Source organism: Hydra viridissima, unplaced genomic scaffold (assembly GCF_058129835.1).
Source record: "Hydra viridissima isolate aposymbiotic clone 2 unplaced genomic scaffold, HvirCarnegie_v1 scaffold_2, whole genome shotgun sequence".
Lineage (NCBI taxonomy): Eukaryota > Metazoa > Cnidaria > Hydrozoa > Anthoathecata > Hydridae > Hydra > Hydra viridissima.
Window position 1 is genome coordinate 19,627,606 of NW_028324301.1, and position 13,700 is coordinate 19,641,305.

Consider the following 13,700-nt stretch of genomic DNA (forward strand, 5'->3'; position numbering starts at 1 on the left):
AGAAACATGTAAAATCAGAGTTTGGACATGAACTTAAACTTATTTTAGACTGAAAGACACATTGGAACTCATTATTTGATATGGTTGAACGATTTGTCAAGTTAAGCAAATGTATTAAAGTGGCATTTATCCGAGTGCAGTCTCCAATAACAATATCAGATTCAGAGCTGCTAATTCTTAAAGATTTAGTTAAGGCTTTAAAGTTTATAAAATTAGGAGCTGAAGCACTTTGTCGTCGAGACTCAAATTTGATTACAGTAGAAAAAGTTTTTTGTTTATTTTTAAGTCAACTACAATCATATGAATCTGACATAAGCAAAAACTTATATGATGCTTTAAAAACAAGAGTTTTAAGCATTAGAAATCCTAATTTGAATCACCTCATGGAATATTTAAACAACCCTAAATTTCTATTATCTGGTACTTTAGATGCTTTTGGAGTGAAGCCAAAAAAATCAGCAGTTACGGTATTAGCTAAAAAACTTTTACTAAGACTATTTGGAGATTTTATTTCAGTGTTTAAAAACTATCCAACCAACATCTGTTGAGAGTGAACGAGCTTTTAGTACATGAAGATTGTTTGTAATCAAACTTAGGAGTAGCTTAAATGATAATACTATTGATATCTTATGCTTTTTAAAAAGTTACTACAAAAATAATAAACGTGATGAAAATAAAAACTAAAATAAATTTTTTGATATGAGATGCTACAAAGAATTTATTTCACAAAGTTAGTTGTGGTTATATAAATTTTAAATATAAAAATGTCTTGTGTAAAATAGATTTTTTATTTTTTTTTAAGTTAAAATTGGATCCAGATCTGGATCCTAATTATTTTGCCAGATCCGTTATGCCCTAGTTCTATGTTAATGAGTGTATTTAGTTAAAGTAGAAAGCTAAAGGTGTAGAAAGTTAAACTTATAACGTATAATATTTTTATTTCTTGTACAACTATTTTTTGAGCTATCCCTTTATAATTTTTCATTTTTGAAAAGCTAAATAAGAAAATTTCATATTTTTGAATAGCTTCTCAATAATAATCCAAATAAATAAGATAAAAATATTAAATCAGAGCTGAGCTACTGAAAACATCAGAACTATGACAAACAAGTTGTACAATTAATTTCTGCTCTGACTGATAAAAGAGAAACAAGCAGAGAAAAGAAAAATGCATTCAAATAAATTAACTTTACTCAACTTGCTTGACAGAATTGGCTTTTGAATAGACAAAGAGATCTGGAAAACATTCATAGTTTTACTTGATTAAGTTTTCTTTTTATGCTTTTTATAAAATTAAATTGCTCTGTCTTAATGAAGTTTTAAAAAATTTTTAAATTCAAACAAAACCTCATTAGTTTGTCTTGAATTTTTACATTAGAATTTTTGTAATAAATAATTTTTTTGTCATCAACATTTATAATATACCACCTATTTTTTAAAACAAAATTAAAGATCCATAGATCCATTTACTTAAAAAGTTGGCTGACTACTTCAATAACATTAATACAACTGGCATTTAAAACATTTCTTTGAGGAAAATAAAAACAAATAAAATGCTCCTCAAATCAAATACAATTAACTTTCAGTTTCTAGTTTCATAGAACAGGTTAAAAATTATAAGTTAAAAATTAACATGTTGTGCTAATACAAAATAAACATTTTTTTGTCAAAGTACAATCAAATGCTGTTAATTAAAGGTGATTGAAAAAAGAAATGGTGTTACCTAACATATGGTGTTAAGTAAACTTTTTAAAACTATTTTCATAAACATTCACCATAGATTTAGATAATCAACACGTTGATTAAAACAGAACATTAACTTTCAAAAAATCAACAGCTGAACTAAAGGTAAGTTTTAGTTGAACTATTGATTTTATAAAAACAAGTAACTTAAGAAAGGTGTAAATGAATTAAAAACAAATGTCACTATGAATATTTTTCTTAACAAAATAATAAAGTTAATACAGGAGTCAAAACTAACAACAAATGCAAAGAAAAATTCATAAAATAAAACTAAAAAGAAAAGAACACTCTTTTAAATAGTGCAATATTTTTGACTTAAAAAATTAAAAGAATTAAAGTAGGAATTTAAATACAATATATAATTGAAATATATTTAAAAAACAGGAGAACAGTTTTCAGCTACATTCTAACCCTTTTTATAATTTCATTTTGTGTTACACAACATATCCTTATAATTAGATTGAATTTTATAAGAACAAATGCATGACCAGTATTCATTAAAACTAAAATAAAACACAATAAAGCGGTAAAAATATGTGCGTTGTGTTACCATGTAAAAGTTACTAAAATGATGTCGTTAATGTTTAGAGTAACTCTAAGTTAAGAACGTTATTTCAAATTTTGTTGTGCCAGCTGAGCAAATGCTTGAGCATAATTAGCATACCACTGACTGTAAGCTTTTTGATAATCTTGTTGTTGCTGCTCATATGTTTGACTTCCTGGTAATGCATCTGTAGTAGGTTTTTGAGGCATAGTTGTAGATATAGACTGTGAACTAGCTTGCTGTGAAAACTGATTATATGTTGACTGAGCTACAGGTTCATTTGATTTCAAAAGGCCCTGGTCACGACTATAACTTTGAGTGGATAATGAAGTTCCAGTGTATTTAACTGGCTGATAATTAGCAGTAGAAGTTGTCATCTGAGTTTGGTAGCTCTGAGATGTGGTAACATCATTTACTGATTTTTGAGTTTCTTTGTTAAAACCACTGACTTGCTGATCCCTCAGGTAATCAGAATCAGGGCCATATCGATTACTTTCATTACGCAACTGCCTATCTCTAAAATCTTCTCTAGTATGAGTTGCAGTAAATGATGGCAAAGAGATTTGTGAAGCCAATGTTGTATCGAATCTCTCAGATGGAGTTCTTTTATATAGAATTTCTCTGGCATTAATATCAGATTGATACTTAGATGGTAAGGCCTCTTGAACATATGGTTGCCGAGATTTCAGTTGAAATGGTGAATCTTCCTTCATCCCACTTCTTTCGTTCCAATACCTTGAGTCAACAACCCTTTGCATATCTAAAATCTTAACATCAGGATGGTCCCTGCTATAAGCTTGATTATTTCGAACACCACAATTCTCAGAATACCTTTGATCATACTCATCACTTAGAGAATAACCTTTAGCATCAGAAAGTAAATTATCATTTCTTGATATTTCTTGATAGGGCTTAGTGTCAACTTGATCGTAATAAGATGACGATTTTGCACCAGCCCTATATCCGTCATCTTTTAACTTAGAGTCAAGAGCATGGTATGAATACTTGTCAATAAAATCTTTTTCCTGCTTAACATAAGGTCTATTTGTATACTGCTGTGAAGAAGCAGCTTGGTCATGAGCAAGAAATTGTTCTCTTCTAGAACTTAACAAACTATTATTCAATGAATCTTGGGGTTTCCGTAATGGTTGGTTATTCAAAGTTGGATAAGGATCTTGTCTTCCTGAAACTGATGCATCGTTAAACCTTAAATCACTAAACTGATGCTGCTTAGGATAATCTTCAGACTTACTACCACCAATCCGAGTAGTTACTTCCAATCTGCTTTCTTCATAAGAATCATAACTCAAAGAACTACTTTGATTTTTTGGATAAATTGTAGAGTCAATATAACTGTCCTGAAAAGCTGATGATCTCCGCATATCACGAAAATCACTAACTCTGCTATCAGTATACCTTTCTTCTCTAAAAGAGGTGGCTCCATCAGTATCTCCAGTTCTCTGACTATAATATGTTGGTGTGGTTGAACTTGGCAGTTTTCTATAATCTTCCTTTGATAATAATGGATTGATTTCATCAGGGCGCCTTCTGAGTTCACTTTTAGGATGTAAAGATCCATTATCATAAACTGATCCACGCTGATCATTATGTGGAAAATCTTGACTTCTTTGAAGCAAATCTCTTTCTTGAATTGGAAAATCTCTCAGTAGAGTATTTCGAGTTTCTCTGCCTGGATACTCTCTCTTACTATCAAGTAAAAAATCCCTTCCTTTAAAAGCTGTGTCTTGATATTCATTTTTAGTTGGATAAGGCACATTTTCTCTAAGATATGATTCATATACGGTTTTGGTTGGGAAGTTTCCCCTAAAACTTTCAGGTCCAGGAGGATCTCTCACAACATCTCTATAAGAATCTTTTAATCCATTGACATCCTCATTTCTAGAATATATAGCTTTATCTCTGCTATCACGGAAAACTCTAGATTGGTCTTTAAAGGAAAAGTCACGATAAGAGTCTTTAACTAATGTATCTCTTTGACTATCTTGTATTGAATTGGTATCATCTCTGAAAAATGAACCTTGACGATCACTTCTAAAGATAGAATCATCACAATCAGTTTTTATCAAAAGACCTCTACGATCATTTCTTTCATGCAAATCTTTGTTGAACCTTGGTGCATAATCTCTTTGATCATCTCTCATTGTTAGGTCTCTTTTATACTCTCTAGGGAAGAAATCCCTCCTATCATCTTGAAAAGATAAATCACCTTTTAAATGATCAGACCAGTCATCCCTAGATCCTATAAGTCTATGATCTTCTCTCTGCGTAGATTCTCTTCTCTCATCTCTGTAAGAGAGATCTTTTCGATCATCTCTTCTCAAAATCTCTCTTTCATTATGATCATCTCTAATTTCTCTACCACGATCTCTACTATTGATTCTTTCACGTGATGAGTCTAATTGTCTCTCTGATCTTTTCAAACTTGTTGAACGACCTCTGGTCTCTCTTCTAGGTGATAATCTAGAGTGCTCCACCTCCATTGGTGAAGATTTATGAGCAACTCTGTCATTTTGAAATCCTCTGCTGTTGACATTCCGATTAGACATGGAATGTTGAGGATCTTTGATGTGTTGACCTAAGATATTGGGACCAGTATTAACTGGAGCCATTCTATTATAGGTGGAAAGCTCAGGAGTGGCCGTCAATGAAGATTGTTGCTGGTTTTCAGGACGTGGCTTCTTGTCATCACTAATTCCACTATCATCTGAATCAGGAAAGGATCGTTTGACTCCAGAATGCTTTAGATTTTCACCCTCTTTACGATAGTTTTCCACTAACTCTCTAGCCATTGGCATGGTCTCCTCAATATACCAAACTTCATCAAATGAAGGACCCACTTCAGGGAGTGTAAAGTTTCTTTTCATTTCAATAACAGCTTCATCAGGTATGAACTTTCCTTCTATTTTTTTTTGCTTCTCAATTCGGTCTGCAAGAACTAGAGGTTTGTTAACAAGGACAGCTGCAATGCGTTTGTAGCCACGAAATGATTCCATCTTTCTGCGCCTTGCTGTAAAATAGACATTAGTTTGATCAAGTATATAGTTCTTTGGTCTTGTTTTTGCTACATCAAATAATTTATTTAAAACAGCAGATGCTCTCTTAATCAGCTCTTCCCAACGACCATGATAATTTCGTTTTTTACTTAAACTTGATACTTTCATTCTATCAATTATAAAATTTGTTCCCAGTATATAGTATTTCTTATCTTTATGATCACTAGCATACTTTTCACACCAGAAAGATTTACCACTTCCAGGAAGTCCAACCATCATAATTATCTCTGCTTCTTCTGGCTTGGTTGGGCCTGGAGGAGGACTTATCAACTCAGCTGCATTTTGAATCATAAGAAAACCATTTGTTAATGGGAACTTAGGAAGTTGTGCACCAAAATTTACACGGAACTTCATATTCTTGCAGGCAATGTGTGGAAACAAAGCTTGAGATTTAGTAAGTTCATTTGTAAATCGAAATGCAACCCCAAGGTATTCACCATTAACCATGTAAAATATGGCTTTTGGAGTGGCATCTAAATCAATGTAGCAAGTTACTGTGTCACCAACTCCAAAGCGTTTTCCATAATCGCGAAACTTGTTTTCGTTAGAAGATTTCGCAGTCCCACCATACCCCCATGAAAACTTATCTTCACCAAGTTGGTAGTCAGATCCATCAATACTCCAGCCGACACGAACAATATACAAGTCATTTTCATCTGTAATATTGACCTTAAGTTCTTCTAGGATGTGCACCTCAAAGCAGACCTATGGTACAAAATGTCATCACAGCATCAATAACTTTGATTTCTGCTAAAAGTTTGTATGAATATTTGGAGGAACTTATTTCCTGTCAAGTATACTGTACATTCAAACTAAATAAAAGGTATTTTGTAAAAGATACAGAAACTTTATTTTTAGCAATCAAAAGATTTGTATGAACATAGACCATCAGCAGGAAGAGTTAAATGTATTTTTAAATTACCATTGGTGGAATTACATATCTTGCATCATATTTTCAATCATAAAGTTGAATTTGGCTACTTTGACCTTATTTTGAATATTTAACTTCTTAAAGGGATTTCAAGGTTAAAATACATGTTGATCAAGGTTAAAATACATGTTGATCAAGGTCTTTCAGTAAAGAAGAAACAGTACACATATTCCCAGTATGCAATTTAAACAAAAGGTAAGTTTAGAACAACAAATTAGTTGTGTTCGGAATTATATAGACTGAGTACAGTTTTTTTTTTCTTTTTCTCCCCTCTTTATCCTACAGGCAATTTGAGAAACAGCATAAAAATGTACATATTTACTTTAGATTCAAAGATATCTACAATGTGCAGAATAAAAATTGCAGCAATCTATTTCATTATTTTTTTAATTTTTGGATCACTTTTATTGTAATATAAATGAAAGACAACTGGATAAAATTGGGTAAAATGAATGTCTCTAGCAAAAAAAAAAAAAAAAAAAAAAGTTGAGGTGGTCAGTTTTAATTGTTGTATAATTGTTTTAAAATAGTTGCAAAATATTAATTACATCATAGTAAAAAATGTAAGTTCAATTAATAGTTTCAGTTTCATAAACCTTCATATAAATTATTTGAAAATAGGAAAAATATACAAAATCAAAAAGAAGTTAATTTTTTTTCATTTTATAGAAATATGGGAAACAGAGATGGACACTACACCATAGCCCAATAAAATTTAGTTATGGAACTATTAAAGCATGAAAAACAGATTGTAAGTTTGAGAAAAAGATTGGAACTCCCAAATGCACAGTATGTAGAACAATGAGAAGATACACAGTATGTAGAACAATGAGAAGAACAACTTCTTTGGAAGGATGAGATGCAACAAGACAACCACTTCCATTAATTGTAATATCATATTAAAAATTAAAAAGGATCAATTCTAGTCAGCAAGAAACTTAGCAAAAAGGGTAGAAAATGAGCATAACATCACAATTACTCCCCAAACAATATGTAACAGAATAAGGGAAGCTGATTTCCATGGATAATATGCATGTAAGAAGTCCTATTTTACAAAATACCAGGAGATATCAAATGGAGTTTGCAAAGAAACACAGAAGCATGGATGTAAATATCTGGAAAATTTTTTATGGAGAGATGAGTCTAAACTCGATCTTAAATCATCTGATGGGGCTAAAAAAGTATGGTGCAAGAAATGAAAAGCTTATAAAATGAGCTGTATCAAATGTACAATGAACAATAATAACACATTTCAACAGGATAATTACCATAAGCACACTTATAAAAAAATTATAAAATGGTTCAGTGAGAGTGGCGAGGGCAAAAATAACACCAGAGGAAACAAAAAATTTGGTAGAACCAATACCAAGATGTTTATAAGCTATTATCAAACCAAAGGAGGACCCACCAAATTCCAGGTCCACCAAAGGAGGACCCACCAAAAATGTGATTTAACAATAAGTTCCTAAATATAAAATTGTTGGTACAATTTTATTTTGCGCTTGAAACTTCAGTCAATTTACATCAACTGAAAAGAAAAAAAATGCGATAATAGAATTTATAAAATGAAAATAATATATTGAAATAAACATTTTTTCTTTAAAACTTTTTCTAAAAAAAAAAAAAAGCATTCATAGGTATTTTTAAGTTGAAATATGAAAAGTTTAATAGAAATAGTTTTCTGCAATTTTTGTTTTTTACACTGTATAACAATGCTAAATAATTCAGGTTATATTGCTAGGTCTAGGCTGCTTTTGCAGTTATTCACCTTTTAGACAGATTTCTTATTGCTTATAAAAGGAAATATTCATTTATAATAATTGATTGAAAGAAAATTTTAAGTGTAAAGTAAATAATTCTGGATTAGTATGTTCTTTAGTTAAAAATTCAGCTTCTGAAATCAGTCTGGTTTAAGGTAACATCTTACTACACCAAACCAGTCTAAATTTTAAAAATATACAAGTAACTTTAATTTCAAAAGTGTTTTTTAATATTTTAGCAATGCCAATTTATTTTAGAGGTCTTAAAATTTCAAAAAAGAAACATATGACTTGTTAAACAAAATGCTACTAATCTTCAAAACAAGATTAGGCTGAATTTTTTTATATGTATATAAAGTTTTGTCAAAAAAATATAAGTTACTCAGATACTTTTGATGCAAAAAGTTGGAATAGCACCTACTTGATGCTGGATATGTGTGTTTGACATTGAGAATATATTTTTTTTACATCCACTTTTCCTATTGATAATATTTAATCAATGTAGATAGGAGAGTAAGGATAAAAGCTTATACGCCTTTCATTAACAGTATAAAAAAACTTTAAATATTCCTATCACAAAAAAGCATAGATATTTAGTAGTGTAGATGTCAATATGATTAACAGTAACTCATTTTTTAAAATAGATTATCAAGCTTTAAGAAAAGCTGCTTTTTCTTAGTACCAAACCAACAGGAACTTGAGATTATTGGCCAACATTTTTTAAGAAAATTACAAATTTTATCTACAATTAAAGTAATGCATAAGTTATCAGACAAATTTAAATTTATTTTTTCTAGTCAATTAAACAACCATGTGTATGATGCATAAGTAAAAAAAATATATGAAATTTTAACTTTTTATTTCAAATAAATATTTAAAATGAGATTAAATGCAGCAGAACAAGAATCTTTTAAAAACATCAATTTTTTCTTTGTTTAATGTGAATAGGGGATCAATATACAACCAATTAAAACTTTTAAGAACATTTGGCTCAAAAGGTTTATAAAAAAGGTAGGCAAGTTTCAACAAAGCAAGTCTTTTAAAACTGAATCAAATTACAACTAAAAGAAATTGATTTGAATTTTTCATAATTAATTAGCAGATGATGGAGTTTTTTTCATATAAAAAATAACTAATTTTTAATAAAAAATAAATACTTTATTTTAGAAAAAAATCCAAATTGTTTTTTCCTTATTTATAAGATGTTAAAGTTTCTATTTTGTTTGATAACTTTATGCATCACCCATTATCAACTCTTTAATTTAGGAAAGGTAATGATTGTAGCATCATCACAACAGACATTTCTATTGGACAGACCTAAATACTTAGTGGTCTTTTATTAAAGGTTTGTCACTAGTAGGTGATTAAAATGAAAAATGGGTTCACTATGTCTTATCAGAAATATATAACAAGGATGAAAGAAATGTATTTTAACGTGTCTTCTAAATCTTAGAGCACTTTTCATATTTGTAAAACTTTGGCAGCATGTCATTATGAAATATTAATAAAATTTATTTATGCATATATATATATATATATATATATATATATATATATATATATATATATATATATATATATATATATAATAATTATGTACATATATATATATATATATAACTGTTATTTAGAACTGAATTTTAAAACATTTTTTAACACAAATATTAGGCTTATCTTTTAATAACTATGTTGACAATAAAATATATAGATCTTATGTATATAACTTAGTATAGTGTTTTTCTGCATATACTTAAAATTTTCTTTAACAATTATTTTCTAACCAAGTAGCATTCTTATGTGTAATTACACATAAACTTTAGTTCTAATGGTTTTCTGCATTAAAATCATATAAAATAATATAAGTTAAAGGTTTAATAGTAGCAATCAATACAACTGAAGGTTGTTTATTCAATAATTTTAAAGTCATGAATGTTGTAACTATTCATTATTTTTAGAACACATTTAAATAAATTTATGGTTCAATAAAATCCTAATTTTCTAAATTTTTAAAAATGCATTTAAGAAAAAAATTAATAAAAGCAAATAAATTTAAAAACATTTTTTTATAATTTTACAAATTTAAGAAAAGAAATTGATACCTTGCCCTTAATAACACCATGGGTTGCACGAACACCTCCCCACATATATTCGAAACCTTCTCCTCGCATTATTGAACCAACAAAACCATTTTCTTCAATATGAATGTGAAGTTCACTATTGTATGGGTCTAGTGTAATGCAAGGATTTTCTTTTTTAATTTCAGCTATTGGTTTTACTTCTTCCACAGGCTTAACCAACACCTATACAATGCAATATAATTTTTCTATATTAAGCATAATTTCTAACCTTACTTATTTTTTATTAAAAATTAAAAGATAATTGATATGTTTATAAACAATGGCATAAGCATTCAATTGTTTTAGGATTTATAATCCCAGGATTTCATGGTTACATTTATCAAAGCTCTTGATTCTAGGATTTATAAATACTGGTTCTTGAAATATAATAAAATATAATTTAGAATGCGTCATTTTATTTAACAAAAGTGATAAAATTACAGACATTCCAATTATTATTGTTAAGGAGTTCATTGTTTACACACATGCACACACGTGCACGCACACACACGCACACACACATATATATATATATTATTCCTTCTCAGAGAGACAGAGCACTTCCAAAGTTTGATCTTCTAAATGACTTCTTATTTTAGTTGCAAAAGATCAGACTGCAAAAAAAAGACTCTACACTGGTAGGTTTAATAGACAATAGAAACCAACACTCTTTGCAAAGTGACTCAACATTGATTCTACCATTATGATATCCCACTTATAATTGTTCTCTTATATGACATTCAAATAATTAGCTAAATCTAATTTTGGGTTGATAAACGGATTAGCATTTTTATTTTTTTAAAACATAAAGGTTATGGCAACATCAGTGGTGAACAAATTTACATTCTGACCACAATGGTCCTCCAACAGTTCCTTTATTGGGACAAGAGTTTTGATATTGGCTAATATTTTATTTTCATTATTAGAAAAAGAAAAAGATTCACCTTCAGGTAGACCTTTGTCTACTAATGCCTTTTTTTAATCAATAGATTTTTAAGTAAAGACACAATGAAACACTAACAAAAGGCTGTTTGTTTGTTTCCTGAATCCAGCTGTAACGTAACATACATACATATGCAAGGTATGGTTTTTGTTGGATATCATCTGAACACTACTATCAGTACCTTCTTAATCAATGGACCACAACTTATCTTTGAAATACTGCATTGTCAGAAAAACTCTCATCCTCACAAGAGAATCTCTTTGAAAAACTATGTTCTTCTCCTGATTGTTTGACTTCATTGAATTGCACACCATGGGCAAAAAATAGCTGTTGATTTATAGGCTTTAGCCTCCTAACTTTCTTTATAACTCTTGCTCCATCAGTCAAAAAACTGAAAATAAGCCCATGTTCTGCAAGCTTTTTTTTGTAATAACACAATACACATATCTACAGGGATTGATCCTGTTATATGAACTAAGCCTAAATTCCATTAAGCAATTATGTTTATTCATCAAAAGATAAAGAAAGTCTTTCTCCTATACTGAGTTCAGGGGTATTTCATCTGCTATTTCAGTGATTAACACATTTCTTTTTCTGTACATATAAGCACTTTTTGTACTGTGTTGACTGGTATGGATAAACTTTTGAATCCTGTGGTTAAGACCTGGATGTTACTCAATTAAACAGCATATAACATTGAATGAAATCTATCAGGAGCTGTGTATTAAGCAAGTGTAACAGTAAGTGATTTTTTCCCTCACTCCAGTATTAGAAAATATTTGCTTATATTTATGCTTTTTTTTTTTTTTTGTGTCAGTGGTTCATTAAGTTTGGTTGCCAGAGTAGCAGTTGTTGTAAGGTTTATGAACAGAAAAGTTCAACTAGGTGGCAATTTTAAAAAGTTAGAAACTTTCCTATATACTTTCCTAACTAAATTAGTTAAAGCATGGAAGCATAATAAAATAATAAAGATTTTAATTTGAAAAAATTTGATGACTTCTTTTCATTCAAAATTCTTAAATCTGAACTGAAAAAATTTAAGTTTAAAAATATTCAGCCAAATAATATTGAATAATGTTAATAAAAAATAACTAACATTAAAGGATAAGAATTTAAGGATATTGTAAGTTATTTTCCCTTGTAAACTTAAAAAAGTCTTATCCCAGGATTCTGCTGTCATTTTTTGAATTTTGGGATTCTAAAAATCTGTGGAATCCTGGAATTCCCAACACTAAATTATCTATTAACAAACATAAATGAGAAAAAAAAAAAAAAAGATCTTTCGAAAGACAAATACTTTATTAACTACCTCACATTTCTTATCTTCAGTTTTCTCAGTTTCCTGACTTTTTTCTGATATTTTGGAAATCAAAGGGTCGTCAACTAAATTAACAATACTTTCTTCTTTTTTAATCTCAGTAACTGTAGTGGTACTTTTAACATCATCAAGTTTCATCTCAGTTGAAGGAGTAGTCTTGGATGGTATTGGTTTAGAAGGTCCCATTCGAATTACTTCACCTCTTCCAGGTGTTCTGTAGCCACCTGAATCATTATTTTAAAAATGAACAGCTTAGATTTTATTCAAAGCCTAGTTCTAAAAAAAATCCCCAAAAATCAAAGTATAAAATATTAACATATTGGAAAACCTTAACTTTAAGCATCAGAAAAATGCATTATAATCATAATTTTTTACATTTGAAAAATCCCAATGTTTTTTTATTTCAGAATTTAAAAAATAAAAACACAGAGACTTCAAAAGTTGAAATGGAAAGCACCTCCATCTTTTGTTTCATACTTACTAGAGGTATTTTAGAAAATAACCAATCATAAAAATGATTAATTTATGAGATAAAATTCTTTAATACAAATACATATTAAAAAAGTAAAAAAATAGTAGCAATTAGTTTAACAAGTCCTCATTTTAATTCAGTTGTACAATTATAAACATGTAAAAAATTGCTAACAGACCAACTTCAATTAAGTTTCCTTTCCAATATTGGAAAGTTCAACTGGTTTCCATTCCCACTATTAAAGAACACATATACAAAAACGATTTCTGATGCTAAATCAGGTCTACGTATCTTTTAAGCTTTTAAATTTATTTAAAACTTAAATTTAAAACTTATTTGTAAAAGTTATTTATATTTAGAACAAAATATTGAATTACCTCTATTTACTGTTTGAGGTCTAACACTACTTAATTGAGCCCGAGATCCTTGAGGATTCCAATTATTAGATCCTCCATAAAAATTTCCTCTGCCAACTGGTCTCATTAAAGGGGCGATTCCAAACCCACTACTTCCTCGTTGATGCTGATAAAACATATTTCTATCATTATTTGGATAAGAACCTCTCCATTGTGACATTTTTTATCTTTCTAGCTTAGAAAAAAACAAAAATGTTCATCCATATATATATATATATATATATATATATATATATATATATATATATATATATATATATATATATACACACACACACACACACACACACACACACTGCTATACCACCATGTTAACATGTTTAGGGTGATTAAAAGAAAGAGCTAAAAGATTAAGGAGAATTTAGCAATATAATTGCAGTAA

The 13,700-nt window shown here is 29.2% G+C and overlaps 1 protein-coding gene across 1 annotated transcript; it reads right to left on the minus strand.

The window, feature by feature from the left end:
- Window positions 1-1,926: 1,926 nt before the first annotated feature.
- Window positions 1,927-13,499, minus strand: LOC145192545 (uncharacterized). The gene is made up of 4 exons (XM_090077107.1): window positions 13,280-13,499; window positions 12,422-12,654; window positions 10,152-10,352; window positions 1,927-6,066 (listed from the first exon to the last, which is right to left on the minus strand). Exons 1-4 carry the CDS (start codon window positions 13,476-13,478, stop codon window positions 2,353-2,355), a joined length of 4,347 nt encoding a protein of 1,448 aa, XP_089933233.1. The 5' UTR covers window positions 13,479-13,499; the 3' UTR covers window positions 1,927-2,352.
- Window positions 13,500-13,700: the final 201 nt, after the last annotated feature.

Excerpts from the sequence above, each read along its gene's own strand:
- LOC145192545 (XM_090077107.1), bottom strand. The coding sequence starts at position 13,478 with ATGTCACAATGGAGAGGTTCTTATCCAAATAATGATAGAAATATGTTT. Across the intron at positions 10,353-12,421 it reads CTGAAGATAAGAAATGTGAG|GTGTTGGTTAAGCCTGTGGA; the intron begins GTAGTTAATAAA and ends TGCATTGTATAG. Across the intron at positions 6,067-10,151 it reads ATGGTGTTATTAAGGGCAAG|GTCTGCTTTGAGGTGCACAT; the intron begins GTATCAATTTCT and ends TTTGTACCATAG.